The 26,023-nt window shown below is 43.5% G+C and overlaps 1 protein-coding gene across 3 annotated transcripts in view; it reads right to left on the reverse strand.

Moving 5' to 3' along the window:
• Window positions 1–26,023, reverse strand: part of MARK4 (microtubule affinity regulating kinase 4) — a 608,126-nt gene that overhangs the window by 417,479 nt on the left and 164,624 nt on the right. For all 3 annotated transcript variants that reach the window (XM_086938381.1, XM_086938382.1, XM_086938383.1), the window contains exon 3: window positions 12,475–12,528. In XM_086938381.1, the coding sequence (XP_086794507.1) occupies window positions 12,475–12,528 (54 nt within the window). The remainder of the gene's footprint in view (window positions 1–12,474; window positions 12,529–26,023) is intronic.

Below are 26,023 nucleotides of genomic sequence, written 5' to 3' on the forward strand. Positions count from 1 at the left end.
TTATTCGGCTGATGATCTTGAGGATATCTGATTACGCATAGGAATGCCTAGGATGCGGTAAGGAACCGGGTGAGGTCCTAGTAGATCAGAAAGGTCCTTATGTTGATGCAAATGTCTTGGGCTCTGCTGATCGGTTTCTGGTTGATACAGGGGCTACTTGTAGTGCTCTGTCTAAAAAATTGGTTCCTAGGGCTCCTCTGTCTGGCGCAATGATAACATTGATAGGATTCGATGGGACACCTACATCTAGCCCACTGTCACAGCCACTTGCATTTAGTCTTGATAAATGCACTGCAGAATGTCAATTTTTGCCTTCCTCTAACACGCCGGATAATATTGTGGGTATCGATATGCTCAAATATTTTCATGCTACAATATGTTGTTCCCCAGAAGGTGTGCGTGTTATTTTAAATGATAATTATCCAATGGTTGAGAGGTGTTGTCCCATTACAGAGGATACCGCTCTGGCATCTTTACCTAGTACTTTATGGGCTACATCAGATACCGATGTGGGACAAATGGTTATCCCACCAGTACATATTCAAGTGAAGGAAGGTGCTTCATTGCCTCGATTTCCCCAATATAAAATATCTTGGGAAGGTGAACAAGCATGGACGCACATTGTTCATGATTTGATCAGGTGGGGGTTGTGGAAGAAGTCCTTTATAATACCTGTAACAGCCCTATCCTTCCTATTTTGAAAAGAGACACTGATACAAAAATGTACTGATTCATTATTGATTTACGAGAGGTTAACAAAATTGTGGTGCCCCAATACCCGGTAGTCTCGGACATCACAACACTTCTTACTATGGTTCCTCCTACTGCCACTACATTTAGTGTCATTGATTTGAAAAATTCTTTTTTTTCCAATACCTATTCATCCTGATAGTGGTTACTTCACTTTGAATAATAGATCATACAGATTCTGTAGAACTTCACAAGGGTATACAGAGAGTCCTAGTATTTATAGCCAGGCATTGAAAAGGCAGCTTGATTCTTTTCCTGTACCAAAAGGGTGGCTCTTATTCAATATGTCGATGACATCTTGCTGGCTGCCGATACCCCTGAACAGTGTAACGAAGGAACACTGTCGTTGTTATCATTTCTTGCCTCTCATCATCCCAAAGTCTCTAGGAAGAAATTGCAATTTTGTAGACAGCAGGTTACCTATTTAGGTCACCTCCTGTCTAAGGAGGGACGTGCACTCACACCAGATCGTATTCAGACCATTTTAGACACTCCTGTGCCCCGTACTCAGAAGGATGTCATTGCACTGATTGGCCTTACTTCTTTCTGTAGGAAGCGGATCCCTAGCTTTTTGTACATTATTAAACCCTTGTTGGCTATTTTGACTAAAGACACTCCCATGCCTCCCCCATGGATTACTGGATGCCAGAATGTCTTTCAACAGCTATGTCAAGCTCTTTGTTCTGAACCAGTATTAGGGACTCCAGACTACACTAAGACTTTCACACTTTACACGAGAGGGATGGTTGTGCCCCCTTGGTTTTAACACAGACACACAGTGATAAACAACGTGCTTGTGCATATTTCTCAGCTGTCCTTGATCCAGTTGCCTGCTCGCTGCCTGGTTGTTTTTGAGTGGTGGCGGCAGCAGCTGTGTCCATACGTCAGAGTGAGGGAATAGTCTTGTCACATAGATTGTTTGTGTTAGTACCTCATTCAGACGATGCCTTGCTAAATCAAACAAAAACATAGCATCTGACTAGTGCCCGTTTGACAGGATATGAATTGACACTTTTGGCCCCTCATATCACGCTGAAAAGATGTTTGAATTTTAATCTTGCTACATTATTGCTACTTCCAGCTACTCAGTCTCAGTCACAAGGGTTGCAGGACTGTATATCTCTTACTGAAGAACAAAAGGTTGTGTTGACCTACAAGATAAACCTCTTTCTAACGTTTATGGCGAATTGTGGGTTGATGGGTCTTGCCTGAAGTTGCCTGATGGCACTACATCTGCTGCTTATGCAATCCCAACACTTCAGACAGTAGTTGAGACAGCTCGTATCCCACAGAAGTCAGCTCAAGCAGCCGAGTTGATAGCACTGACAACAGCATGTGAGCTTAGTACAGATTTACTTGTTAACATTTACACTGATAGCAAATATGCCTTTGGCATGGTACATAGCTTTGGCCAACTTTGGAAAGAAAGAGGCTTTCTCATTTCACATGGGACACAAATAGTGCATTGGGAATTAGTGCATAATCTCCTCACTGCCTTGACCTATCCCAAGAAAGTGGCAATTGTTAAATGTAGCGCACACAGGAAAGTGACAGATAAAATAGGAGCAGGCAATGCCTTTGCAGATTACATAGCTCGGGAGACCGCAATGCATGATGCCAGGTAAGAAGTGCTGGACATGCAACAATCTGCCTCTGTCGATGATTTAGACCAATGGTCCAAGGAGGGCGCATTGGATGATGAGGGCTGTTGGAAGAATAAAGAAATGACAAAATGGAAGTTCCCTGCAGCCTATTTACACCTTATGATTCACATGGCGCATGGGCCGGCACATGTTGTAGCATCCTGTAACGGGGTGGTGCGACCCCCTACACTGGACATGGACAACGGGACTCCCCCTCTGGGGCTCTTACCATCCCCGCCCTCTTTGTTCCCTGTTGCAGAACGAACTTCCCTCTGTTGATTTCGAAATCGGCGCCTCCGGAGAACAGAAGGAACCGTGGCCCTTTAACTGGAGAACTGGAGAAGAGTGGGCGGGGCTTCCTGCGGAGGAGGCAAAGTTAAATACGGAAGCCGGAAGGGAGAAGGTGTGCTTGTACACCCGGACAGACGAGAGGTGGAGAGGAGATTCGGAAGAAGAGTTGGTGAGGAGAAGAGGATTCGATCGGAGGGAGAACCGAGGAGAGCAGAAGCCGTGTCAGCCACGGAGGAAACGCCAGGAGGCCAACGTTCCCACGAGCCGCCCTGCCACACGCCCGGGGTAGGCGTGTGGCTCTCTCAGGTACGGAGACGAGTTGCGGGTTGGGTCGGGAGAAAAGGCAGTTCAGCCGATTGATTGGGAGACCCCTGTCCCGGTGTAACCTCCCCCTGAGCACTACACCCCTCACTGTACGAGAGCCTTTGTGTGCTGCACTTCGGGTACTTCCTCACTCCTTTTCTCTCAAACTCACGAGTACCGGTCCCTCCACTGACCCACTTCCTTCTTTGTGTTTTCCTTTTTGAGCGGCGCCACGGACGAAGACCAGCCCCTAGCGAGGAGGAGACCCGAGGGGCTACGCCGAACGGAGACTCCAAAACCGAGAGCCCGTAGGAGGAGCCGAGGTCGTTCTCCCAGAAGGACCCTGTACCCCAGGAAGACCTGTACGGACTACTTATATGCTGCAATAAAACCCTCTCTGACAAAAAACGTCTCCTGCCAATTCCTCGCTCCCCCAAGATAGCCGATCCCGTAACACATCCACAAAAGCAAAGCAACTTATGCAAGTCTGGGATCATCCTGAGATTGTCGGTATGGCTAAGAAAATAATCCAGTCCTGTCTGATCTGTCTCCAGTATAATCCGGGAAAGGGAACACAAACTCAAACAGGAGGGTTTGCAATACCTACTGCACCTTTTGAGGTCCTGCAAATGGACGACATCCACCTTGAGCGTTGTAACAACCTAAAGTATGTCTTGGTAGTGATTTGTGCCTTTAGTAAATGGGTGGAGGCATACGCTACGAAGGATAATACAGCTCTTACTACAGCAAAGGTGCTCCTAAAGGAGTTTTCCCCAGATTCTGCATTTGTAGAGTTTTGTGGAGTGACAACAGACCCCATTTCATTGGGCAAGTTGTTGAGTATCTCATGAAAGGGTTGGGAATTAAGCAGAAGTTTCATGCTGCTCTTCACACACAATCTGCAGGACTAGTGGAACGTTACAACTCTACCCTCAAATTAAAATTGGCTAAGATACAGGCTTCCACATCTTTGAAAAGGCCTGATGCATTGCCCTTAGCATTGCTATCCATTAGATCGATACCACATACACGATCTGGCCTCACACCGTATGAGGTGGTTTTTGGAAGGGCAATGAATATTTGGGGGATTCCTACGCCATACCCTATACATGATGTACCCTATGTATTGATGAATGACTATTTGTCTCAGTTGACTGACCGTTTGTATTCTATTTATCAACAGGTTCGGGAGATTCTTCCAGACAGGTCTCAAGGTGAGGGCCACTGAAGGATCTGAGGAAGTCTTCCCAGACCACGCGATTCCTGGTACATCTCGACATCAGCTGCGACCCAGGAAGAAAGACACTTCATTGCTGAAAAAGACTGTTTGAGCCACTGTCCTGGGTGGTTAAAGCCTGACTACAAAGGGGGTTTCCTTTTAGTGACTACTCGTCTCAACCTCAGTGAAGAAACCAACGCCTGCCCAGGACCTTAGGGCACCATCTATTTTGTTGTTTGTCAACAAAATGAATATGCCTAGGACAAGAAACCAACTACTGCAAGAGTTTGTATCAAAAGAACAATGATTGTTATTATTGTTGCTGCAATAACATGGATTGTAGAGGAAGTAGCGCCGGTTTGAAATCTGCTGACTGCTACTACTCCTGTTTCCACTGAACATTATTTCTGTACTCTTCCTTATCATGAACATAAGCACAGAATGTCCTACCTCAATAACACTTTCATTCAGATTTTGCACCATACACACAATGCTTCAAATGTTACCAACTGCTGGGTATGTAGATTGTTGCCAGCTCATCAGAAAAAAGGGAGGAATTCCTTTAATTCCCCTGCCGTTTTCACATAATGGCTCCTGCAGAGCCTGGTTTGCCTTGTTGAGGGCTTCTGAAGTTGCTAACCTTACTTATGCTGATGTAGGAAGACTAAACGCTCCATTAAATAGGGTTTATTACCCTGATGAGGAAGGAGATCCACAAGCTAATGGAACTCTATGGGAAATGGAGAAGTATCGTCGAGGAAATTCCTCTGCGCGCTATGTTTTCCCTAACACTTGAACAACCAAGGGAAAGGGGCCTCCTGTTATTGCTGTCACTAGAGCTCGAGCCAATCTCTGTGTGAGCAGTATTGGCAGTATACCTGTGGGAAAAGGTGGCTGTACTTTAGGGATGAATATTACTGAAATAAACAATAGCAGCTTTTTGTCCTCACATAATACCCATTTCATTTGCGGAAGTAAAGGTTATCATCACCTACCTATTGGGTGGTCAGGTAGCTGCTACGTGTCCTTTTTGCTACCACCTGTGTTTTGGCACCTGCATCCTACCATAAAGACTATAGACTGTATGACATTTCTAAGAGCCAATTCAAGAGGACAATAAATAATGATGAGGTGGATCAAACTGATACTGCATTGCGGCAGCATATTGACTTTAACTTGGGACTATTCTTCTTTGTTGGTGCAGCCTTAAACAGCGGAAAAATTTGACGTTTGACACGTGTTGTAGAGGCTGTAATCAATCAGACAGCAATGGCGCTTGGAAATATCACAGAATAACTAAAAATTGTGAGAATTATAATGCTCCAAAATAGGATGGTCCTTGATGTCATCCTGGCTGACCGTGGTGAAGCATGGTGCATCATCGGGAGTAGCTGCTGCATTTACATTCCTGACCACTCCCCTTCTGTTTTTGATGCAATTTCCAAGATGCACAAAATAGCCACTAAAATCCACCAGAATTCAGGAACATGGACTTTGACTCGATGGCTATGGAACATGTTTACTGTATGAGGCTGGAAATTATTGTCAGCTTTATGTGTATTTGTTGCTATTCTTTTCACTTGTTGCCTATGTATCCAATGCAGCCCGATGCTTTGTTCCCTTTGTGTTTCTACTTGCACCTCGTGTATACCGACTAAACTAAATGCTAAGAATGTAAATGCCTGATTAGCAAGTGATCAAGAAATCAATTAAATGATGCAGATTGACTGCTTGAGTCATCAACTTTAGCTAACTCCTTCTGTAATGAGCCAAAGCAATGTATGTGCTGAGAAAAGGCCTGTAGCTGCTGAAATGCACCTGGTTAAAGATGTAAGTGTCAGATATTTTGTGCTACTGTTACCAGTTCTGTTCACCCTCCCACTTTGCTGACTAAGTGATTACTCATCTGCCCATTTCTGGCTGTAACTATTTTTGTGTAGGCCTGTGCCTTCTATTTGTATCTACATGCTTATAAGCACCATGGCATGTGTATTCAATGTACTACCTCCTGGAACACTTGAGGGTGTTGTATGGACTGAGTAGTCCCACTCATGAGTGATTAATAAACGTGTTCTTTGAATTCCAGCTTCAGTGCCACTCTCTATTTTGTTTGTCTATGGACTCGTGGACAAGATAAGGGTGAACCCTGCTCCTGTGTTCCCATTAAAAGGCACATTCCCACAAGAGTCCTTTTAAGAGTATCTGCAAACAGGGCGTGTGTTAATACGTCTCCTGAAGGCTCCCTGTGTGGCTCAATCACGGGAAAAGTTAAGGTATTCCCCAAGCAGAGGTAACTCTTTTTTTAGATGGAGACAATTACAGACACATAGTAGATTTATTGCAACCTTTAGCCTTTTTTAGGGGAGGTGAACAAGAGGTGTCATTTTGGGCGCCTTGACCATTATTGGAAACAAACTCTAAATCGCCCATTAACAGCAGGAGTTTGAGCCTTCCAAGGAAATCTTATATTTCTTGTCAAACAATGTGATTGTAAAACTCTAGATGCCTCGCTAGCAGGGCTGGCTTGCAGAGCTTTCTTCGTGGCCCCTAGCCTTTCTTCCACACAGTCAATTTCACTATTGATTGCACCCACTGCTGTAGTAAGGAAGCTAGTAATGGCACGCATAACTGATTTCCTCGTCCCCATTTTTCTAACCTTGAACAAAGGGCGGGATTTAGAGAACGATTTATTTCCACAGAATCAATATCCCTGAATGAAATCAACCAACTAAGAGGGGTTGTCCAGCCCAGCCATGTTTGGCCACGGACAGGCACAGATCGGCTCGCCCCGTGCGCGTCCCATGCCGTGGGGAAAAGGCAAGCGCTTTATAGTGCATCACCCGTAACGCCCTCCTGAGGGAAATGATGGTTGGTGGGACTTTGAGTTCCAGAAAAGGTCCCAACTGCAGTCAGCAGAAAACACGCGTTCCGCGCTGTGAGGAAAAGGCAAGTGCTTTATAGTCCGTAACTTGTATCGTCCTCCTTGCAGAATGCCCCTCCTCCTGAGGGAAATGATGGTTGTTAGGACTACGAGTCCCCGAAAAATTCCAAACAGCACTCAGCAGTTACACTGCCTATATGCAGGGAGGCCCTTCTAAATGATGGACCATCTTTGGTAATGTGGGGACCGGATCCATATGCAACTACCCTCCAACTGTAATGACCTCTGCTCACAAGTGACTCAACACACCCCCTCCCTGGTGATACCAGGAGTGGACATCTCAACGTTACAGGATACGATGCGGAGGATGGGTCATTGACCCAGACCATTTAGAAACTGCATGACCTACAAAAGAAAATGGTCTGCGATAGGATGCTCCTCACAGGTGGTCCGAGGGTTGGTTTTAGTTGTTGCCATCCTGGATGTCTGGTTTGTTCAAGGCCTTGTTGATGGTAGTGATGCTCATGATGTGTTTTCAGATAGTAATAGAGTGCAGCAAGAGGATGACCGCTAAAGTGGGAGGAGTGTTTATGGTTAGAAAATGCACTGAGGAAGTGAAGGGACAGGGAAGTGCGTATGAGGTAATCGCCCTAGAAGATGGGAGGGTAGAGGAGATAGTTGAAGAATCAGCTAGAGGGAGGAATGATAGAGGGCAAAATGGGAAACATCATGTAGAGACCCCACAAATCTAAGACTCTAGACCCCCAAGTGGAATTTTCAGGTTAGAAATAGCATCAAACCTATATTATCAGCGGCAGACCCTTATGGAAATAGATACATGTGGAAAGGCAGTGGGTTAAGCAGAAACCAGCACGTCACATTTCACTTCAGTTTCAGGAAACTTGACTGAACATTTGGCAGTTTGTTCAGATGAGCCATCGTACCAATTAGGTCACCATGATCATCAACTACTAGGGGAACAAGCCGAGATACACCAATCACGACCACAGGTTACCTTATTCCTTCTTTTGGTATTGTCCTAATGAAGACTCGCATGGAAAATTCTTAATTTACTGTCCATGCAGGTGTCTGGTCGAAATGTCCCAATTTTCATTTTTGGTCTGGATTGACCTTCTAGCCCTTTTGGATGGTGTGTTCAGGCTCTGACCACCGATCCCGTAGTATGGATTAACAAAATTCTCTCAAACAGGCCAACTACACTGGCCTTTGTTTCAGGCCATGCCAGCCAGTGTTCCTTTGAAGAATTATAAAATTGTCTTTTCTCTGATGGTTTCTTCTTTCATTATTTTGTAATAGAAGCATACACTGGCTCCAAAAAGTTAATTGATAGCTCTTTATTCATCCTCACACCAGCAAGATTTCTACAAAGCTGCCTTCAGCACCGGTTAAGACTCTGCCCGGCAAGCAGAAGCCTACTTTCAAGGAGGAACTTGCCTTGGATACTACCCTAGTGCCCAGGAGCAATGAGAAGGGCAATAGACCCATTCCCGTTGAGCCCCCTCCTCTGCCACCTCCTTCCACTCCCTCCTCCCCAATCCCCTATTTCACAAGAGTCATATTCACTTTAGAGTTTCGCGCCCCACCCCACTTTCAAATGATCAGGGTACCCTTCACTCAGGTGATCCCGATGAGACACAGTTTGCCAACTCATAACCCGTGGGATGACTGATGTCGATCTTGGGGTTATCCAGACTTAGCTCATTACCCGCTAAGTCGTCATTCTCGGTTGACACAACCATATTCAGGAATGTCAGTACAACAGCAGACCACCGTTAAGTGAAGGGTATTTTGAGGGAAAGTTTCCAACTGATAAAGTTTTTTTCTGTGCTTGTGACGACAACAACGTTTACACGTGTATTTCATAAGGACACAATTCAAGGTACAAGTTTATTTACCACCAAAATAACCCTTTCTAGACTCTTCCCTACTCTCCCCCCTCCTTGCATCATCTCATGCCTTTTACTATTCCGATTCCCCAAAACAAGCTTTTCTAAACTCCTACCTCTGACTCTTTCCCCTCCACCTCCCTTTTACCCATCCCAAGCCTACTGCTATGAGCTACAAAACATCCCTCCACTATCCTTTTCAATCCATTAACAGACTAACATGTCCACCACTCAAATTAATTTCATATTTCACTGTACTAATTCACCACTAATCCTTTATGGGTTCCAGAGTATCGTGCTAACTGCCGAAAAAGCACTTCAAAACCCCATCAAGGGTAGCAAGCGCTACATAAATACAAACCTTTTTCCCTCTTCTATCCCTTCACTATCCTTCTCAATCCAAATAAATGACAAAAATAAAATATCCACTATTCAAATTACTTTCATTTTTCACTATACTAATTCACTGCTAATCCTTTATGGGTTCTGGAGTAGCATGCTACTCGCTGAAAAAACCCTTTGACACCTCAACAGGGGTAGTAAGCGCTATATAAATGAAATTACAATACAATACAATTTTGCTAGGCCTAGTCAATAAGTAGGCAAGCACATTTGTGATGACAAATGTGCATGCATGCGTCAACACCCATGCATGTGCTTGTTCGTGTGATCACCATTATTTTAGAAAGATTACCAATCCACAACTGGCACCATTTGGACTGGTAAGTAAAAAAAAAAAATTAGTTGTGCAAAAAAGAAATTTTTGCATTGAGGAGCAGCCCGGCAGCAAATGACAAATAGCAGCTGCTGGATTATTTTAAAAAAATAATAATTAAAACATAAGGTAAAAAAATATGTGAGGGGCCCTGTGAAGTCCCTCACATATTTCCCATGAACCCCAGTAATCCAGTCACTACCAATCATAGGGGCATACAGTATATATAAGTCGATGTAACCACACCACTTCCTCTTTTTTGCTGCTGCAGCAGCAGAAGTTAAGTCATTTACCTTCTTTAATTTATATATACTGAACTGTACTTTATTGAAAATAATATTTTTAAATTATTGTTGAAATTGGCGATATACGCGGAGGCAACGCCATCCGCTGTGCAGTTGCCGTGGAGCGGGAGAGCGAGCTGCGGTATACGGGCTGCTTAAATCCTGTCCTCTCTTGTTGCGCCCGACTAGCTCATGTGCGAGGAAGCCTAAATCAGGATAACCGATCAGTTCACCGCGCGACCACAGGGAAGGACCCAGAGGAATTATAAGTCCCTGGAGAACACCCAACAGGGCAAAATAAACGTTTACATGGGCTCTGCCATGGGAGAGACTGGTGTCTCCCTCCACAACATACTTTGGCGACTTTTCCCTGGACCCTGATAGCTAGTTGTAGGAGCTAATATTGCACCTGGTTGAGGTTCTCTCTCCCCCTTGAACCTCCTCCTGTTCCTCTGTGCAGTAGCAACAGCATATCAAAAATATGAGGGTGAGGACTTTCTGGAATACGCAGAAGTCCCCTTTGAACAGGATATGGAGGAGCGCCTTGTGGAAGCAATCGATACTCAAGTGCAGTGTTCGGGAACCGAGCATTAATAAAGCCTTACATCCATTTGCCCAGCCCCAGAAACGCTATGGCCATCGCAAACTGTTGAGCGCAGCAGGGGGCACAACTAAATATGATTTGGCTTGGCAAGAGGTGGGCTTTGCCTGCAGTACTTCTAATGTCCTCTCACAACTGGCGAAGTGAGTCCTACAGGACCATGAATATGGAAATACTGACGATTTTGAACCACCTGGTTTCCCAAGAAGTTTCACTGTCACGGCGAACCACTCCACATCTTCTTCAAATTCTCTTTCAGAGCAGGAGAAGATTCCAGGAGTGCAATATGTGCAGCCGGATGTACCGGCACAAAGATTTAGATATTTCTGGTCCCATCACAAAGATTCTGGATTTGGCTGTGCAAGTTAAGGACAACCAATCCCAGTTGGACCCGGGTGCAATCCTGGAATGGGCACAGAGAGCACTATGCCACCTAGGTAACGCCAACTGCGCATTGTCCACTGAACGGCGCAAGTCAGTTCTTGTGCGTATAGATCCGCAACTGGCAGATTTGGCCTCCAATGAGGCAGGCACTTTGGCCAACGGTTTGTTGTTCGACGACAAGTTATTCTAAGATTTAGGAAAGTGTGCTGACATTTTCAGCCTTAGACAAAGAACAGACATCGTTGAAGAAGTTCTTTAACAGGGGCCTTTTTGTCAGCGCCGGACGCTATCGCGGCCGAGTGCCAGGAAGTTTCTTTCAATAAGCCGCACGTGTATACGCCCCCAGAGGAGGGGGCGGCCTCCAGCGTCGATCAAACTTCTACCCTACACTAAATTGAGGCGGCAGAGGTTGCGCCCGCCAAAAGGGATACCAAGGCGGAGACAACACAGTGGATACCTCTTACGCAGATGAGATTACTTACTCAGTCGGAAATCATGGTAGGGGGTTGGATTCAGTTGCTTTATCACAATTGGTTGATGATTTCACAGGACCCTTGTGTTTTACAGACAGTGCAAAGTTTTCACCTGGAGTTTTATTCCACTCCCTGTCAGGGGAGTCAACAGTTTCCTCTTCATTTTTCCCACGCAGAGATGTCTTTCATAGATGACTAGGTTCAGTCCCTCATAACCAAAGGGCGGAGGCCTCAACATCGTTACATCCCAACCCTAAAATCCAGCGTATGGTAGATCAGTGAAAGGGCATGAGCAGCCAGAATGAAAGAGAAAGGGACTGGGCAAAAGGAGGTCCAAGAACGATGAGAAATTGAAATTGGCAGGATTGCAGAGTAGGTTCGTGGGTGTGTGAATAAAGTCAAAGCCAAGTAGGGGGCACCATCAATATATGACCTTAAACATCATGGTAAGCATTTTAAAGTATACTTCGCTGCTAGCCAATTGGCCGGTGGCGGAAGTTGAGGTGCTAGCAAGGAAGTGCTAACAATATACCTATGTCAAAGATTAGGATTTTGTCAAAAGGTAAGAAAGTATGTTTTTAGAGCTTGGCTAGTTCCCCAATTTTCTTGTAACTTAGGAATTTAATGATGGCCTTAGCAGTGTTAAGAAAGAGGTGAGGACGCATGAGATATTTAGAGACTGATATGTACCTACTATATCACTGTGACTTATATAATATATTCAACCATGGAAGTGAACTCAGAGCCATACTATAGACACTTAATTTCATACAGCAAAACAAGTTTGTATGTTCGACCACATGACATCGAGTAAAACACTGGCACATTGCAGACAAAGTATTCCGAAAAGCAATTCCACATAACCAAAGACAAACAGTATTCTCCTAAATCTTTGAACTCTATAACTTATTGAAATAATGCTAAGAGGGCGTACTTTCTTTAGAACAGGCACATAACAAAATTAATGCTGCAGGTACTGTAGCTAATCTAGGCACTCATAAGAAAATGAGGGGCTCCAGATACCTTTTGTAGGCTTGTTGGGTTCAGCTGGGTCTTGTCAATGATCTTTATTGCCACCTAACATAAGCAGAAAAAAATAAAATTAATGCTCTCATTTTTATTGCAAGGTTTAATCAAAAAAGCACACAGACATATGTGTATAACACAGCCTTGTAATCATAGAACTGATCCAGCCAATAACCTCTTTAGAAGGATTCTAAAGACCTACGTCACCAAGCTGGCCAGGCCAACACAAGACTTGGTACAAATTTTTTTTACTGATTTATAAGTCAATGTAAAATGGAATATCAAGTAGCACAAATACTGGCAAATAGAGGTTAAAGATGTTTTTATCTTCTATGTAAGTATGAACACCCATCACATCAGTAATGCAGCAGTTTGGGCCTACTCTTACCATTTGCCTTCAGGTGGATATTTTTATCCGACTGAGAGGTCAGGAGAGTAAACAATACAACAATCAATTTCAATTAACAGTGTAATCCATTTGGCTACACATAAGGACGGTGAAACAGTAACTAATGTTAAGAAGATTGATTAAAATTAGAAATCATTTTAAAGCACACATAACTCAGTACCATGCTATAAAGTACAAAAAAACAACTGGGAATCCTAGCTTTCTAAAGACATTTAAGCGTATCAGTACTAAACAAACAAGAAGTTCAGTCACAGCAATACAAAACATTAATATCTGATGCTCAGAGAAGAGTTTTTGGTCCTCTCGTCTCTATACATGAGTAAATCTAAAGTCGTTTAAGTATACGTCCAAACTAAAAAGGATGGTTCATTAGTGTAAGGAATCTCAAAATTCAGGGAACTGCTGAAAAAAAGGAAAATCTAGAGAAGTACAGGAAATGAGAAAAATGAAGTTTAGGAAGTAAGGGAAGGTGTCAGCATTGCAGAAGCTTGGTCAAGAGTCTTCTTGTGTCAGGGAATTTTGAGCATTGGCCTAAGCTACACTCAGCAAGAGTCAAATGAAATAAACATAGAGGTCTAAACCTCTCAAAGTCCAAGGAAAAGTGCTCCAGCATCACAGTGTAAACTCCAGTTTTTCACACCAGACTCATGCAGGTAACACCACTCTATTTGCGTCATCAGGGGTTCCATTGTCCATTTCCATTTTCACGTTGTAAGCTGAAACATTGGCAAACTATCCCACACTGAAAATTGGAATAACATTGTCCTTGTTCCACCAACCCATGTCACAACATTGATGACTAGGACTCCTTAGTTATGCTCCGACTCCCCGTGTTCCTTCATCAAAGTCTGCTTCTCAGGCGCTCTCTCTATCGCTGATATAGTGCTGTATCTATTTTCAAACTAACAATGCGTGCGAATACCTGCAAGGCAAAAGTCATGTCAGCAGAAATGGAAAACAGTATTTTGAGCAGGAGGGAAAAGAGGCCCACTAAGGGCAAGTTAACTATTAAATCTAATGGGGCACATTTAATATGTGGGTGCACATTTAAACACAAATTAATATAACTTTTTTCAGTACATTAGATTCATATTGTGGCATAGAGTAAATCTTTAATAATCATCATGTGCAAGTATGACTATGAGCTACAATTTATATAAAATATATGTGTAATATTAGTGCACATGTTTCATAAAGCCATGATAGTTTCTAGAGTAATCAATTCTCTATGTGTGGGGATGGTTTCCATTCAATCACCATCCTAAACAATACATCTTGTTTAAAGAGTTAAGGCACACAGTTATGTATTAACTCTCTAATTCTACAGTGAATGTACTTCAATAATGATGCCAGGTGCAACATTTCTTACTAATGTCATTAGGCCACACAAGAAATGTGCTAAGTGCCCTTTTAGATTATGAAATTGTGGCTTATAAAGGTGGGGTCAAAATTACGCTGTACCAATCCCCTAATCAAGCCATCACATCTACAATAACATCTTTTTATCAGATGAACAAATTACAATCTAGTTGTTTTCATCATCTTTCTTCTGGTATCCTCCAGAAATGTTATGTCATCATAGTATTTGCTTTGTCTGTCTACTGGTTCTATGTCTACTCTCTTTCTCTTCACTCGCTTTCTCACTTGTTAAGGTTTGTATTCCTTATAGACCAGAATAATTCACAAAAAGCAAATATCTTTAAAGATTTCCAGATGCTTTCAACAATTCTACTCCTTAAGTTACCCAACCATCGATCCATAGCAGAAAATCCATTCCCTATTGTTTCCCAAGCACCTATTGTTTCTAACTCTTTCAAATCTTTCTTCAAGTCAGTAATGTTCTTAATATAATTCTTCAAGTCCTTACTGTTGTCTGGAATGCAAGTACATCATTATTGTACTTTTAACATCCGACAGACCTTCCCTTCTTTGCGAGAAGGACATCTAATGCCAGTCGATTCTGCAAAACCATAAAAGTTATAGCAACTCTTTCAGTATCTATCACTAAAAATCCTCAAGCTCTACTAGTAGATAATTTATCAACTACAATAGAAAGCTTTCTAATCTTGTGTGAGTTAAGTATTCTTCCTATAGATGGCATTAATGCAGCAAAGATGGCCACTACAATTTCACTAGCACTGGCACCTCTCTTAGTTCTCAATTGTTCTCTCCCTATTGGGTCATTAAGTTGTTCCACATGATTCATTTTATTCCTAGGTAACATGTTCCATACCATCTGTTAGGCAACCAGTAAAATGCATTCTTCCCTAAAATATAAAATAAACTCCATGGAAAAACAGGATCTGTTCTATCTAAAAATAATCCCAATATCCACAAACTTCAAATGTATGATCACACTCGCTGTTTCCCACACAATTTGTGTCTGTTGTAGATTTTCTAATGAAAATGCATAGTTTCCCTTTATGGTGCCAATCTAGCACTAATGCAGCTAAATGTCCCGCTAACCTATGCTCTCCTTTCTCTTTGGTCCATTGAGGTACTTTTGAATGGTTTGCTGCTTTAGGCAGTATATCTCTTTGTCTATCTTGTACTGAATCTATGAATTTCTTTTCTATACCGGTTATGGAACAAGTTAAATTATGTCTACGTGCATACGCTGTATCTAATGTCATGGTGGGTCTTAAGAAATATCCCATCATCTCTGAAGTTTTAGCATCAGGCTGGCGATTCGGATGCTTCAACACAGGAACTTCTGAAAATACCACCTCATGATTCCAGTAATTCTATTAGAGAACATAATTTACATAAAATAAGCTCAGCAATAAACTCCAGGTAAACTCTATATGTTAAGGGGGGTGATGGTATGTAAACCCCTCAGCAGCTGATACAGGTATTTTGGATACAAACAGCAATCCCTAGCATCCACACTTAAACTCATGAGGCAATTTAGCATACACGTTCAGTGAAAAATCTCCTCTAGATGCATCTACGTGCACATCTTTCTCATCTGCTGCAGGTAAACAACTGGCTGCAGAAAATGGCGTTTCAGGGACACTTGTAGATCTAAGCTCCTCTACGGAAGAAGGATGGGACAGACTCAATTTCACAAGTAAAGCAATACGAATGTCACAACTACAAATACTCTTACACATAAGCATCAATGTCTACAAGTATAAGATCTAGGCTCCATGAGTTCTCTGATATTAGAGCGTTAAATCGAAGATTTCAGTGCAATATATGCAAATGGTCTTCGTGAGATTTCCTTAGCCCTACTCAATGTTCTTCTAAGGGACAACTTTGTGCTCATTCAGCATACTCGAGCCTTGATACTCTTCTTAGTAGTTTGGACAGAATCTATTATAAATGCTCAGTTTAAACTCTGTTTAGCGCCAATGCAATTTTAAAAAACTCAGTTCAGCCACAAATTTCAGTTCAAGGAGGCTCAATTGAATGTGAATTGTTATAACAAAATGTCCAAAATACTCTTTTGATGCCTTTAGGTAGACACAGAGCTCTACTTTAAAGAAAATGGGAACTTGGTGGAATTTTGAACAGTGTTATGGGAGGGCTAAAATACTGTACTGAGAGACAGAGCCCAAAATCTAGTAGCCCGGAAGAAAAGGAGGGAAAAGGCTGAACTGGAGGCGCTAGAGGAAAAGGTCCAACGGCTTGAATATTCCCTGATGAAGGTCCCTGACCTAACCAAACTAAGGCAATTGGCAGCATATCAAGCAGAATTTAGAGACTCTGCGCAGAAAAAAGTGAAACAGCAAACACTACCATCGGCTTGTACGAATCGGGAGACAAAGCTGAAAGACTTCTGGATGCCAAGGCCGCAGAGAAAGGGATGCATTATGGGTCAGGTCAATTAATAGCAAATCAGGGGAAGACCTTACTAGATACATAGGTATTGCTTCAGAATTTGCAAACTACTACAGACCTTTCTATGCCTGCTCCCAGACCATTGGACTATTGCTGCCTATTTGGCCTGATCAAATTCCCTTCCCTGGGAGAAGAAAGGAAGCTTCTTGAGGCAAATTTGACACTCAAGGAGGTGAAAGAGGCAATTGGCAAAATGCAGCCTGGAAAAACACTGGGTCAAAATGGATTCCCTGGAGAGTTCTATAAAAAGAACTCTAATTTACTAGGACCCTATCTTCTTAACCTGTTCAAGGAGGGAGGTGACAAGGGAGAACTGCTGCCAGACCTCCGGAAGGCCACAATAGTAGTGTTCCTTAAGGAGGACAAACCACCTCCACCTCCTTGTTAAACGTGGAGACCAAACTCTTCGCCTCCATTCTAGCGACTAGGCTCCTGTCAGTCCTTACACGCTGTCAATACACAGGGATCAGTCAGTATTCATGCTAGGAAAAGCGACCCATCATAATCTACATGGAACGCACATATGGATAACCACGGTGCAGAATTGCCATCCCCACACGCATTTATCGTTGGATGCTAAAAAGACATTTTACGCTGTTCATTGGCCATTCCTAGAACAAACTCTTTTTAAATATAGCTTCGGTCCACACTGCAGAGGTTGGGTGGCTCTCCTCTACAATAATCCATTATCCGAGATCAGAATGAATCGGGTGACATCTGGCAAATTCCCAATTTGCAGGGGGAGGGGAGGGAGGGCTGATCCCTGTCCCCTCTTTTATTTGCTCTTATAATAAAATCACTGGCCTGCATGATTAGTCAACAACCACACATCCATGGGTTCGACATATCTCGAGGACGAATATGAGGAATATGAAGAAAAACTGTCCCTACACAGTGATGAAAAGATTCTTAATGTATCAAAACCCGATGTTACCACCCCACTCTCTTTGAGGTAATAGACGAATATGGGGCCCAATCTGGCTATACCATCAACTGGGCCAAGTCAGTAGCCTATGCCCCAACAGGGTTCAGCACTGGTATTGTCACTTCCAGGGGGTTTGCAAACGTCAACTGAAGGTTTACAGTACCTGGGTATCTTCATGCCCACTCAAAACTAGATCTGTACCACACGTAATGTTGGGAGGGTGCTCACCAGCTTTCTTACGGACGTCGAGCATTGACGAGACCTCCACCTAACGCTTATGGGCAACGCTGCCCTCTTTAAAATGATTACCCTACCCAAATTGATATATGCTCTCCAGAACACTTACTACCCAGTCAATAACACTTTTTTTGCAGCAATCAATAAAGGGCTGCGGACACCATTATGGGATGGCACCCTCTGAATATCGCTCTGTACACTATAAAGGTCTCAATACAATGGAGGCTTAGCGCTGCCAGACATCGAAGGCTCCTGTTGGGCATCCCATTTAATAGCCATAAATGACTGGATCTATGCTCCACAAGACCACCCTACATACAGTCTAGAGAGAATAGGGTTAGAGAAACACTCACACCTTCCCTATCTATATGGAGGAGGAGGCTCTTGTGTTTTGGCCCCGGCCACACAGGTGTCCCTGCTAGCGTGGCAAAAGGCCACAAAAAAGATAAGATGGACAAGTAGGATCACACAAAAGACTCCACTGTGGAGGGGCAAAGGGCTGGCAGCAGTCTCCAAACCTCATGCTTTCAAGTCCTGGAACAACATTGGTATATCCACAGTAGGAGATATACTGGATAAAGGGAAGTTGATGTCCTTTCCAACATTGCAACTCAAATACCGACTACAACCAGTACAATTACTGACCTTTGCGCAACTGTGACAGGCTGAGGGAAATGACACTAACAACATCTCGGAATATGCCCCGGTGGAAGGACGTATCCTGATGGAAGCTTTAGAATAAAAAGCTGCACTACATACATATCGGACAATTAATAACATACAGACATCCTAGCGCACGAGAGAGAAATAGAGAGAGAGAGCAGGAGAGAGAGAGAGGGTTGAGGGACCTGGGTGATTTGGAGGACATACACTGGGAGGCGGCCTTGATGCAGCCCAGGGAGGTAGCCATAAAGACGTGCATGCAACTTATTCAATTCAAGGTTCTAGAAGTGTACTGGTACAGCCCCATTTTGTGGTAAAAGTATTACTCACAAGGGTCTCTACTGTTGCTCTTTATATTCAGCTGTGGCCCACTCCAACCAGGGTATTGGGTGCTGTGCTGTCATTGTTTTGCTGGCGTTGGGGGTTTATTTTGGTTGTGTGCTATGGGGAGAAGGAAGACTCAAGTGTGTCAAGAAGGGACAAAGGCTGTAACTAGGGCTAATGTTACAACTACGGACGACTTCTTAGTGAGAGCTGCCTCAGTCATCGATAAGGAGATTAAACTGGTGAATAGACGTCTTTCGAGATCTCCCTCGAATGGCCTACTCTCTCTCCTGTTGGGCCATTAATCCACCAAGGGAAGCTATCACTGAATCACTGAGTATACTCTCAGCCCCTGGGTCGGGTGAGGTGTCTCAAGTTATTGAAGTTTTACCTCCTATGCAAGGAACTTCTCGTGAGGTGCCCCCTAGAACACTCTCTCCCATTGTGACTATCGTGAACAGGGAGAGTGATGTCTCTTCCCTTATGATAGGGAATGTTGGGTCTGGTGGTATTTTGTCCCTAGAAGCTCCCAGCAATGCTGGCCCCTTACAAAATCCAAGAGTGGCTCTTAGGTCTAGTGGGAGCTCGAAAGGGAAATTTAAGCCGATAGGGTGTCAAGCCATAAAAACTAAACCAAATGTACCCCCCAAACCGGTCTCCAAAAAGAAGGCACCTGTATCGCCAGCAGCAAATATAGTCAGCCTGGCTATGATGGAAGCCTTTAAATGAACCATGAGCTGCATGCTGGATGACAAGCTGAGCCCCATTTTAGACAAGTTAAACCTAATAGAGAAAATCCTAGTAGAACAAAATAGGTCCTTGGAATCTACCCAATTTTCCCAACCTGTGATTTTGGACTCGAATAAAGTTAATACAGCGCCAAGTTCTATACTTCTGCCTGGGGTAGCTGCAGAACCTTGGCCTCCGAGTACAGTGCAGCCCCACGGTGTAAATATGGTTGCCAAAGACTTAGGGGGTTGGGTGATGGTATATGTGTTAGACAGGCATCTAATGAGGATTCATCCACAGGGCCAGGCTCTCCATAGATCAGGAACAACATTGGATGAACCGCAGGGATACACCAAATATGCCCCTCAAAATTTAGCGGTCATCGATCTTCCACCCCAATCCACGCCCCAGGTAGTAATCTTGGGAAACGTCCCGCCACTTTCACAATGATCCCAGGAGGATTTCACCCAACTTAAAAATAAGGTTACTCATTGGTTATCAAGCAATACCTCTGTGGGTCCAATGGCGGAGCATAATATCATCATGGTGCGCCGCGTGGGTTGGATAGGGAGCTCGAGGAAACCAGGAGGGGGTGACTGTATTATTGTGAATTTTAATAGAACCTTCCTTGTGGAGAGAATTTTTCGGGATGTTTATCTTGATCCCGCTCACAGTGATTCTGGTATACAGGTTCTCCCTCTAGGATTTTTCTACAAGGCCGAACCCAGAGGGCGCCCAAATCCAAGTTTGTCATGCAATAGGTGGACCCGAAGACCCTCTGAGGCTTTAGGGGCTAGTCACTTCCAATCCCTCTGGGGTGTGTTCCGATCGGTTGGGCATCAGTCTGCTCCCCGGCAAGAGCTATCGAACAGATTTTCAGTTCTTTCAAGGCTGGACGAATGTGACTGACTGCATATGGACCCTGAGGCCATTGGAGACTTACCCCACCACCAGGAGTGTTGTGCCCTGCGGTATGGAGCAGCCTAAGATGTCTAGTCCCCAGCAGTAGGTGTCTTCACCGGTTGCACATCAAGGGAAGCAGCCTAGTTTAGATACTTATAATGTCCTGTCATGGGATATTGCAGGATTGGCGGGTAAATTTCAGGATTCTCTGTGGGTGCAGTTCATCAGGCAGTTCTCTACGATTTGCCTTCAGGAGACTTGGCTGGTAAACTGTAACATACTCCTGGAGGGATACAAAGTCTCATTTGTCCCCGCGTCCCCGTCAGTCTGTGGAAGAGCTAGGGGTGGTCTGGCTATATTTATAGCATTTGCTGTGACTTGTAGGATCCAGCAACTCCCTTTCGTTAACAAAGACCTTCAAGTTAATATCCTTAGGAGAGGAAATTATAGCTTGAGCATCATTAACTTTTACAATGCAAAGAGTGCTCAGGGGGAGTGTAACATTGCTCAGTTGAGCAGCCTTATAAGGCAGTCCTGCGGTCCTGTTGCACATAGTCTTATGGTGGTGGGGGACTTTAACATTCAACCCTTGTGGTGATCCGAAAACCACTTGTATGAGAGAGCTGGGTTGTGCAAGGATGCAAGGTTTTCACTTTGAGCATTCTGTCCAGGGGGGACCCACTTAATAATTTGCTTAACGAATTTGATCTGTTACCCTCAATGTCCTTTTCTGCACCGCTTAGCAAACAGCCTGTCCCCTCCTTTAAAGGTCGATGCTAGGGTTCTTTTATAGATCATATCCTGATCTCAGCTGGCCTTCAGTCCAATCTCCGAGGGTTTACAATTCTGGACAGCGTATTTAGTGATCATAATCCCATCTGTGTGTACCTGGGGGGTGGTCTGTTGATAAGTCAAGCTAGGGTGTTAGTGCCAAGTATGATGAGATCTACGGATGGAAGGCGTCGCCTAAAGTGGTCCCAGGTATCTCCGGACTTATTTTATGGCGAGGTACAAGTTTTATGCGCATGTGTGTCTCTCCTGGCCCCCGACCTGGGGGTGGTCCTCAAGGCCTTTGATGGTATTATCTCCAAGATAGGGACACCGTTAAGCGCCCCCCTTATAGAACAGTGTCTCCTGAACCCAGATGGTTTGATGCTTCATGTTCAAAAGCCGCAAGACATCTAAAGGAAGCTCTGAAAGCTATTCCGAGAGATCAATCCTTGATCTGCGCCCATTGTATCAAGTATAAACAGGCACTGGCCACCCGAAAGGGTGAACTGAAGGAGGAAACCTGGAGAGAATTATTAGAGTCAAGTACCTTAGGGAGTAGCTCTAGGTTCTGGGGCATTATTAACCGTCCCTTATTTGAGAAGGCCGGGGGCGGAGAAGTAGGTACTAATACAACTGAGGACGAATGAGTGGTACATTTTAAATCCATTTTCAAAAGTTCTACAGTAGGACATCAACTTCAAGCCAGGGTTAACATCAACGTCCCAGTAATGTTTGAGCAGAAGGAGGTGGAGATGGGCATCTCAGGGTTGTCGTGTAACAAGGCTCCAGGCCCGGATGGTATTCCTCCGGATCTCTTTAAATCAAACCCACTTTTTTGGGCTCCGGTTCTGGTGGCTGTGCTTAATGCGGCGGCCAGGGTCAGTTGCCCGGAGTCCTGGGGTACATCAACAATTGTACCGGTTTTCAAGAAGGGCGATCGTAATAGCACTTTGTGTTATAGACCGATCTCCCTTCTTGATTCCGTGGTCAAGGTTGTGGATGGTGTAATCTTGAAAAAAGATTAGCCTCCTGGGCGGAAGAGAATGAGATTGTCCCTGATATACAATACGGGTTTCGCCCAGGGCGTTCTACTTTAGCCCAATGCCTTAATTTATATATGATCCTGGGAAAGTACACAGTTGCCCGCCAAGGTACGATCTACATGGCCTTCATGGATCTTTCCTCCGCTTTTGACTGTGTCAATCAGGGGAAACTGTCGCAAGCCATGAGAGCCATGGGGGTGGAGGACAACTTGGTTGACTTCCTGGAGGATCTGCATAGGGACACTAAGGCTAATATCAGATATGCCCAGGATCTTCATGTTTCTAGGGATTTTAAAATTGAGAGGGGTGTAAGGCAGGGATGAATTCTGGCCCCATTTTAATTTAATTTATACATTAACGACCTGGATAAGACCTTGTTAAAAACAGGGGTTGATTTCCCTTATGTGGGCTGTCGAGGTCTGCCCGTCCTGCTATATGCGGATGACATGATCCTCATTGCCAGGACGGCAAGGGGCCTGCAGACCCTGCTTGACACCTTTTGGAGCTTTATGGTTGACCTTGACCTAGCAATTAATAATTCAAAATCTTATATTATGCAGGTCGGGACTCGCCCAAAGAAGCAGTTTATCTTTAAAGTGAGTAATGAAAAGGTGCCTTTGACCACGACATTCTCATACCTGGGTGTTTTACTAGATGACAACCTGAACTGGGGGTCCTTTATCCAGAGGAGAAAGAGGAGGTTATAAGGGCGAGCACAGCAATTTTCAACTTTTCCGCTAAGATGGGTAAGCGCCCTATTGCGGCAATGCTGAAAATATACCAGGCGAAAAGTGTCGCTATCGCAAGTTATGGGAGTGAAATTTGGGGCTACGCAGCTACCGATGTCCTACAGATGGCGGAGAACACTTTTTTAAAACGTCTCCTTGGAATGCCTAGAGGAACATCACATTTGGTGGTACATGAAGTGGGGATGCCTTTTATTTGTGATATTTTGGCCATGCGCCCTTTGCTGTTTTGGCTTAATTGTTGGCTGAACAAAGATCTAGTTCTTAACCACCAGATTTTACGAGAAATTTTAAGCCTTGAACATATGTTACGCATTCCATGGTTAAAATACATCAAGGGTTGTTTCGAAGAGCTGGGGCGGCCGGACCTATTTTTAAAGCCTGATCTTATTACTGTAGAGGACGTGGAATTTATAAATTAGACTTTTAGCACCCTAAAAAAGCTTGGTAGAGATGGCGTAGAACTGGGAATACACAGCGTCAGTAAATTTGTGATGCTTAAAGCTACTCCATCTACAGAACCATATCTCCTGTGGCCTTTGTCGTCCCACAAACGGTTTTTATTGATCAGGTTTCGTTTGGATTATTTTCATTTGCTACTTGCTGTACCAAAAGGGAACTGTGGAGGCCAGGTGTCTCCTCAGGATTTGCTGCACTTTATGTTTTTTTTTATTTTTATGAAGTACCTCGCAGATATTTTTTAATACCCTTTTTAAAGAAGCTGAATTATACCCAGGTACTCCCAGCTCTATTGTATTAACAATTGTTGAAACCAGAATGTATACCATTTGTAGCAGGTTTTCTGAAATCCGCATTGAGATCTAGAATTTGTATGGAGAATTAACAAACCCCTAATGATGGGCACCCCTCGTTTCAGTCTATGAAGATGAATTTACTGTCACTGATTGCCTGTCTCCCTTTTCTCTTTTTTTATTCTGTTTTAGATGTGTATATATATTTCGCTGTATTTTATTGGGATCAATTATTACTTTTTATTGTCATGAACTGTATTTTTAAATTGCTACATGGTGCTGTGTAACTTATTTTTAAAGCCGAATAAAGTATTTTGGAGAAAAAAAAAATCAAGGTGCTGCATAGGATCAAGTATGATCGTCAAAAATTACACCTCACGGATAAGGCTCCGACACCCCACATGCCTACGATGTAATGGAGAACAGGGTACGTTCATCCACACTATATGGGGATGCCAATACATACAGACATACTGGGCAGGGATTGTCACAGAGCTCTCTCAAGTACTGTAGGAACAGCTCCCACTAGACCCCATATTCGTACTCTTTGGCATCCCCAATGATATAGACCTCCTTGTGCCAAACGTACCTTTTGCACATTGGGACTTGTGGTGGCCAAACAAGATGTGGCAAGATACTGGGGTTCATCAGAGATATCATCTCTGATGCATCAAGGGATGGATTTGTATATGGCAGCAGGAAATGTGATATATCAGAGCAGAGGATGCCCTCGTAAATTCAGAAAGATCTGGGGGCGCTGGAGAGCGCATTATGGTATGGAACACGAAGATGATGGCATGGCTCCATCTGGGGGGCTCACAAGAGAAAGGGGTCCACACAATTCAAGAACAGAGCCTACTGTCTCTATATGACCTGTAAGATTTACTATCATGTAATAGAGAATGCTGTGGGTCTAATGGCAAATTCCAGATATGTGAATGACTATATTGATACATTCATGATGCATGACTATGTCTTAGTGCGCTTGTTGCTCAGACTTGTGTTCACCTTGGTAAAATAAAAAAGCACAATAAAATAAAATATACTTACAAAAAAAAATATTTGCGCAGAAGGTGTTTTAAACATAACTGCAGAGGGTGGCTAGCGTCCTATTTGAAAGGAGAAATTAATGTTCCATGTGATCTCGACAATGACCTACGGCCAAAGAGTCCACTCCACAGTTCTTAATGTCAGTCAAGCCCAAACACAGTTCAAAGAAACAGAAGAACAATGATGGATGAATGGGGATTAACAAATTAATTTTAGCCACTAGTAACTGAATTAGCCAGCATTTTGTTACATAGTTTTTTTAGTTCAAGTATGCGGTAACTGCAGGCTAAACAGTGTTGACCCTGCATCAAAAGGAGAAAAACAGACTTAAATATCAATTCCTCTCAACATAACACTTGTAACTAGCTGTTGCCCCTATCTAGGCATACCTGTGCGGCTAGGATTTCCTAGATGGCCTAAAATGAGGATTGGAAATGCTCAAATCAATATTAGCTACTACTAATTATTCCAGGCAGCATCTTATCCCATTCAGTTTCTAGCTTGTCTGTGCCACTGCAGAAAGAAACCAATGATATGCACACTAGTCTGGGTGCCAGTTTAAATGGAACAGAGCCAGTCGAGAAACAAAAGCCACTGCCACAAAGGGTGAGTGGATGTTTCACAAAGATATACTGCACCGTCCTGTAGGACGTATTAAATGAAAATCGGTCAACCTTTGCTTAGTTTCTCTTGGTAAGGGATATGGAGAAGGCCAGGGCAGCATTTGTAATGGCTTTCTAACAAGTTATCATTGAAAGTGGGGTAAATGAAAATAAATACCTAGGGTTTTCATAAATTACTAGCTTACCCGTTGCGCGTTGCTGCGATCTCAGAAGAAAGGAAATTTAAGGAAACTTGTTATGATAACAATCAATTTACATTGTGTCATTTTTATTGAAACATATTCATTTTATTATGGAAAACATTTTAAAGTGTTGTTTTAATTCTGTTTATTTATTCGAGTGCTTGTGGATACACTGTATTTTTTGTTTTTCCGTCTGGTGCGTAAACAAATAAATCAGAAGGTTTTCTGACGCGTGAGCTGGCCACATACAGTTGTGCATGTGAGAAGCACGGATTCTCCAAATCTAGTCCACACGCTTGCAGCGATTGTCCTTGTGCTTTGTTGATGGTCATTGCAAAAGCGAGTT

This window comes from Lissotriton vulgaris, chromosome 9, assembly GCF_964263255.1.
Source record: "Lissotriton vulgaris chromosome 9, aLisVul1.2, whole genome shotgun sequence".
In the NCBI taxonomy this organism is placed as follows: Eukaryota; Metazoa; Chordata; class Amphibia; order Caudata; family Salamandridae; genus Lissotriton; species Lissotriton vulgaris.